General features: G+C 33.9%; 1 protein-coding gene across 1 annotated transcript in view; it reads right to left on the bottom strand.

Annotated features, from left to right (window-relative positions):
- Positions 1 to 7,568, bottom strand: part of LOC106460444 (armadillo repeat-containing protein 4-like) — an 84,962-nt gene that overhangs the window by 3,258 nt on the left and 74,136 nt on the right. Inside the window, 1 exon segment of the mRNA XM_022387160.1 lies at positions 1,492 to 1,713. Coding sequence (XP_022242868.1) covers positions 1,492 to 1,713 — 222 coding nt within the window.

Here is a 7,568-nt window from a genome sequence, read left to right as displayed (position 1 = left end):
ATGTCTGCAGTATCATTTCCATGCTTTGTCACAAACTCTGTATGAGATTTAAGTATTCTTTCAGTAATGGCTTCTTTCTTGCCACTCACCCATATAGGCCACCTTTGTGTAGGGACCGGGATATTATTGATGTATGAAAACTGACTCCTATCTCAGACATGGAACTTTGCAAGTCTTTCAAAGTCACTGTTGGTTTCACAGTGGCACCCCTAACCAACTTCCCAGCTGCTCAGTTTGAAAGGGTAGCCTGACCTGGGTAGTGATTGGGTGGTATGAAGGACATTTCACTTCTTAACCCTTTACTTACTGGGGGCATTTTGGGCATCAGGGGAAAATCGCATTTGTGAATTGAAAAATTATAGAGAACTTATCTTTTATTGGTTTTCAGATTTTTTTTTTGTATGTAGTGGCATAACATTCAATTATTTGCACTAAATTGTATTATTTAATGAAGCCTGAAGAGAAATTTAATAAAAAAAAGTCCAAAAATATGTTGAGATTATAAATAAACACCATCTAAGGACAAATTTTTTTCAAAATTTTTTTCCTTGCACTTTAGCATTTGTTCTGCCATCTATGATTGGTATCTAAACCTTTTTCTGGTCTAGTTTCTTTATAAAACAGCGTCTGGGCATATTAAACCTCAGTAATAAAACTTTTACCCAATCCTAGTCAGTACCATGTTATTCCAATCATTGTATTTTATGTTTAACAAATCATAGAATGATAAGCTATGCATGTGATGAAACTTTGTTCTCTGGATTTTAAAATATGAACGTTTGCAGAAAGGTAGTAGCAAATACTTAAAGGAATAATCAGCAACTTTGAAATTTTCTTGTAACCTTCTCCTGATCTATGCTTCTCTACCACTTTATCCCTGACTTCATTGGAAAGCACCTTGGTCTTCATGGTTGGTTTGTCATAGTTCTATGCAAGTTGTGGCATGAACAGATGCATTTACTCTGAAGTCAAACAAAACCACTTTGATTATACACAGACAGAGACCATTACACTAATTTTGTAACCTTCCAAACTAATCTTTTGCACCTGAACTGATTTATGGTTGCTGTAGCAAATGAGTTGAATACTTATGTAATTGAGAATATTCTAATTTTCTTTGAAAATCTAACTTACTTACATAATATCAGCATTTTTTTTTTATCTTTCTCAGTTTGGAGTAGATTTGAAAGTTTGAAAGTTTCGTGATTGCAAGCTCAGGTGGCAATAAAATGTGGAAACTTTGCAGCAGGTGAATACTTTTGCAACACACTGTAATTCTACACAAAAACTAACAGGATCAAACTTGGCACTCATGCTCAGGTACCATATGTGGGTGTCCTAATGTGTGTTTTTAAGGTATGCACCTCATGAAGACATTATATCAACTTAATACTTCATAGCTGAATTTTAAAAACATTCAGAACTTACTAATTACAATAATAAGATAATATACTTTAGTGAAATTATTAATTTTCTAAACAAAACACTTACAGGAACAGCATTAGTGGCATGCATGGTCACACAGTTGCTTGGCTCGTAAGATAACTGATGTAATGCACAGATGGCTGCCTGACGAACTTGCTCTTTGTTTGATTTCAGATAGCTTACTAGAGGGGCTACAACACCAGCATCACCAAAATCAGCCCGATTACTTCCCCAAGCACAACATCGACATATGGCTTCTGCTAGATAGCGCCTTAGCTTACTGTCATTCTAATGAAAATAGAAATACAAAAGACCACTAAATGACAATCAGAACACAAGATTATACACAATATATATTATTCATGTTTTTTTTGGGGGGGGCATGTGCAAAATTCTGTGTATTATTTGTAAAAAAAACTTTTTTTTTTTTGGCTCAAAGTAGGTGTTAGGATGAAAAATAAATATTTTAATTACTAGCAACAAGTGTTTACATTTTTGAAATGCATTATGATATATACATGAGTATCACAGTGACATAACTTTTATAATGTAACAAGGGGGTGGATCACAAAATACTAATACTTTTCACTTTCAACGTGAAGGAAACTAATGTTAAAAATAAACAAGATGGAATCCCTTTAAAATGTTTTTCACATTTGCATCATTGAAATCACCCTGATAACTTTTTCTAGGCCTAAAAAAACAAACAATGTATGTCTGTGTGCTTAAAATCAGAATTTACAGTTGATGAAATCTCAACTTCCATTGAACTTCCAAATTTCACTCAAAGAATTGATGGACACAAACTGGAAACAGAAAATTTACTGTCAGTCTGGCACTGGACTAACCTAATCACTCATAAACCCTTGCTTCACTCATCCTCATATTTATATTGTACTCATTTCATGACTTATGGCTCAAAATTGTTAGATCACAATATAGTACAATACAGATTTCATGTCTCTATACCTAGTAACTCAAATGTTTTACACATTTGCTTCACAATGCCTATAAAATAAGTTGCAAAATTATGCCATTCAAAGTGGACATGACCAAGTGAAACCATTATTCAAATGTTTTCACCACATGTCTATTGAAAAAGGAAAAAAAAAGCTAAGTTCATGAAGTATTATATTAGGTCACTAGAAGATGCATCTCTAACCTCTAACCTTTATTTTTTATTTCCTGGAACTCTGTTGATGTGAATCTCAGTAACCAGCAAGTTTGAAGGCAATATCACAGCACAGTCAAGCATTTGTGAATAGTCTGTTTTGCAACTCTGTTTTTATAAATCACCTAAGTCAGAAGCCTTCTATATGTGAGAGGACAAATCATTTATAAATCACTGAAACCACCCTTATACATTCTTGTAGGCCCGAAACAAACAAATAATCTATGTCTAGGTGCCTAAAATCAGAATTTACAGTTGTTGAAATCTCTCTTCCATTGAAATACCAAATTTCACTCAAAGTACTGATGAGCAAACTTGAGTGTGACCTGGAAAATTGGATGATAAAGATATATATTGTATTTTGGAATTTCCAAGGTTCCTGAAATTTCTAGGATAAGATTCAGTAGAAAAAGTGGATACCCACAGATTCAAACCAAACTTCTGGCCATTCAGACAATAATGACAATTTCCTGAAGTAATTTTCAACAAAATTTTGATACTGATAATACATTATTTTATAATAAGTACTCAATCCACTTACATGAAATCCCTGGAAGAAACTTAAGTGCTTCTGATGACATCCTGGGAGAGCTTTATAAGAGCTATTTTATATAGTCTAAGGCTTACATTGAGCATGTTTCCAGGCTAGCTGAACCACATATTTTTGTTGTATATTAACACTTAGGCAATGAAAGCCTTGGACATCTAAATTACTGCATAATAGTGACTTCCTAAAAGAGTGATGGGTAACCCACAGCCCATAGTGGTCAATTTAAGGCCCCAATGCATCCTAAAAAAGAAAGTTCACAACAACACAAATGGTTTGCAATAGCTTATGCTATTTGTAAGCAACGACAGCAGGGCTATGTCTAAATGCATTAATGCTTTGAAATTATATTAATTAATTAAATTACTTATTTTTTGTAATCACAAAATTGTCGGTAAAGTTATTACAACTTTGATATTTTTGAAATGTAGTTACTTTTTATTTAAATGCATATTTGGCTTATGACTGATAAAGGGTGTTTTGTGGCCCATATATATATTAGTTTTGGTTGCCCTAGAACGCTAGAACTTAAAATAGCAGCTGTGTTCTCCTTCAAGTCAAAATTCCTTTCTTGGCTGATGGGAAAAACTGTGCCATCTAAGGAAATTTCCTTACTTCATTGATGGTTGTGCTGGCCAATAAAAACCTGATGCAGGTTTATCAAACTTTCCTACTATAAACTGGATTTTTGGATTTGTCTAAAGGCATTTTGGATGCTATTAAGAAACTATTCAAAAGGATGAATGCAAAGAAAAAAATTTCCAGTATGCCATTGATGACCAGATTTTAATCCCCACTGAAAGGTTCACAACTTGGCACTGAATTATTACAGACACATGAAACCTATATGGATTCATCTTCAAGTCTTTTCTCTGTTTTCAAGTTCATAACTTAGATAAGCCTGTAACTAACTGTTTCTTATAAATTGGGAAGTTCAATTTCTTATATCCAAAAAATAATGCATATCAGAATGAAATGAATGAAAAACTTCCTGAAGAATTTGAGACCATTAAATTAAATTCATGTACCTAGAGAAGAAATTAGGACAGCACTACTGTTTAAATAACGAAAAACTGCTGTATACCTATTGACAAGATGCCTTTCAGAGTTCAATATCTAAGCCTTAGTTCATCAGTCATAAAAACTAGGAATTCCAGGGTCAAGACTCCCAAAAAGGACCAAGAGAATATGTAGAGGTAGATAATGCAGCAAAAATTGGTGTCGCTTTTGTCTAAAAGAGAACAGCCACGATACCACCATAATCAAGTCATCTGATCCAAATAAATGACTTCTTCCAACTTTTGTTTATTTGTTTGTTTTGAATTTCGTGCAAAGCTACACAAGGGCTATCTGTGATAGCCTTCCCTAATTTAGCAGTGCAAGACTAGAGGGAAGGCAGCTAGTCATCACCATCCACCGCCAACTCTTGGGCTACTCTTTTACCAATGAATAGTGGAATTGACCGTCACATTATAACGCCCCCACAGCTGAAAGGGCGAGCATGTTCGGTGTGACGGGGATTCGAACCCTCGACCTGCAGATTGCGAGTCGAGCTCCCTAACCACCTGGCCATGCCGGGCCCTCTTCCAACTATTCATAAACTTCTATAATCTATAAAATGGGGATGCTACTTTTGGAGAAAAAAGTAAATAAGTGGGGAAGGCATATTTGAATGGGGGAGGGAAGAGTATAGCATCATGGGTGATAGAAGGTAACATTTCAGATACTGAAAGTCTTTAAAAGTGAATGCCTAGCTGTTTGTGATTTCTGTACATGTTATCAAATCATTTGTATATTATGGTAGGAAAACTGTTTATGCATGTGAGTGCATATGACATGTGGGTAAGTTATGTGCTTAGTAACACTAGTTATTAATACAATACATAATGTATCATTGGAAGTAAAAATAAACACACAGTGGGAGACCATGTGTGAAATATAAAAGATACATAAAGGATGGGCAACTGGAAGCCCTGGGGCCATATCTAACCCAACAGACAATTTTACCTGGCCCAATAAGTTGTCAAGTAGGAATATTAACCTTATATATACCACTTAACCAAAATATTTTGATGTAGTAACATATTCAAATGCTAATACAAAAATATTAAATGAATAAAGTAAATACATTATTTGACGATTTTAGAGTAAAATATATTACCTATTTGTGAAAAAAAATTCAAGTTTTGATATTTGTTATGTTGTCATACTTACAATTTATAAAATGCATATTTAAATATTTGTAACATTCATAAAGTTCCTAGGCTTTAAATATTATCGCATCATCATAAAATGTCTCATTTTGTAGAAAAAGTCATGCAACATATATAAAATTGGTATGTGGTTCTTTTCAGAGGTAAATATTCTCCTAAATCAATTACCAAAAGGTAGAAAATCAATTTTGAAAATTCAAGAAGAATCATGGGTCGTGGAACAAGGGGAAAATTGGGAATGAAAATGATAAGGAAAAAGGCATAAATAGAAAATAAAACCGTATACTGAATATTCGATTTAGTTTGTTTGAATTTTGTGCAAAGCTACATCAGAACTATCTGCACTAGCTAAGCCTAATTTAACAGTGAAAGACTAGAGGGAAGACAGTTAGTCATCATCATTTACCACAAACTTGAGTTGCTCTTTTAATAATGGGATTCACTGTCACATTATAGCAAACCCACAGCTGAAAGGGCAAGTATGTTTGGTGAGATGGGGATTCGAATCCAAAATATTGGGTGTTGTCATTTAAAACATGCAGATGTGGTATTGTTGTCAACCAGCCAGACATGATGAAAAATTAGGGAAGAAATTTAGAAGCCTTGATTAAGGGTACTAGAAAAACCTGTGACTTTTTGTAAGAATAAATATATTAACCCAATCTTTTCTTTTACTTTGAACTTAGAAAAAAAAAGTATAATGAGAAATTTCAATATAGCCTTCCAAGCTGAATTGAATGCATATATTTCTGAACTAAATGATTGCATTTTGCAGTCTAATAAAATTAGTGCAATGCCATCAACATTTTTGGGTGGATTTTATGGCCCTTTGATAATTCAAAGTTGCTTGTCATTGACTTATACACTTGATATGATGTTATTTAGATATAAAATTTTCTAAATAATGTAAGGCTGAAAACTGTAGATAAGTGGAATATTTAGTTGAAAACATACTTTTAATGTTAATTATAAAAGTATATAATTTAACTAACAACAAATTGCAAGTTTCAGTTATAACATAACATTTTGGGACAACATGGGACCCATTGGTCCATCTCAGCTGTTCCATCCTCTAAACTAATTTTAAAAAAATCTTAAAGCATGCCCTTATCATTCATATACCTATCAAGCTTTTTCTTATACTCACTTAAATGCACTGCTTCCACAACATCTGGAAGCAACCCATTCCAAAGGCCAACCATTCTGTTAGAAAAATGAAACTATCTTTGCTGAAGATGATTCCTACCCTGCCAGTATGTTTATTTGTGTCCCCTAGTCCTACTATAATCACTGTTAAATATGAAAAAAAGATGATGCATTAACACTATTAATTCCCCCCTTTTACAATCTTAAACACCTCAATCAGATCCCCCCTAGCTATTCTTTTTTCAAGAGAAAACAATGAGAGATTTCAGCCTCTCCTTGTATGACAATCCCCCCCCCCCCACATCCCAGGCACTATTCTACTCTTTCCTTAGGTAAGGAGCCAAGACTAAACACAATATTCCAAACGTGGCCTAACCAGTGATCTGTACAATGAAATTATAGCCTCTTTAGACTTGTATTCAGTGTTTCTGTAGATACAACCTAAAACCCGATTTGCCCTACCACTAACAACAGCACTGCTTGGGGGACTTTAGAGACTGATCGATTATTACACCAAGATCCCTTTCCTTCATAACACTGCTAAAGTTATTCCCATCCAAATTATACTTATAATTCAAATTATGATAACCCACATGTATTATCTTTCATTTATTATAATTTAAACCCATCTGCCATTTATTTGCCCAACTCACTAAATGATCTAAATCCTTTTGTAAATCAGCAGCATCTTCTTCACAGCTAGCTACACCCAAGACCTTAATATCATCTAATCTATTGACTATTCCTTCACTTATGTCATTGAAGTAAATAAAAAAAAAGCAAAAGTCCTAAGGTACCCCACTCATGAAATTAATCCAGTTTGATTGAACCCCATTTGTAACAACCCTCTGCTTTCTTCCATCCAGCCATTCTTCTACCCAATTTGCTAACTTATCACCCACACGAATATAGATAATTTTTTTACAAGCCTTTTATGTGGCACCTTGTTAAATGTTTTCTTAAAATCCAGATACACCAAATCTACACCCTTTCTCTCATCTACATAAGCAGTAATATTTTCAAAGAATGTTAAAAGGTTTGTAAGGCAAGATTTTCCCTTGTTGAA

The sequence above is a fragment of the Limulus polyphemus genome, unplaced genomic scaffold, assembly GCF_000517525.1.
Source record: "Limulus polyphemus unplaced genomic scaffold, Limulus_polyphemus-2.1.2 Scaffold770, whole genome shotgun sequence".
Taxonomy (NCBI): Eukaryota; Metazoa; Arthropoda; class Merostomata; order Xiphosura; family Limulidae; genus Limulus; species Limulus polyphemus.
The sequence above is the reverse complement of the archived record's forward strand: the minus strand, read 5'-3'. Positions and strand labels throughout refer to the sequence as shown.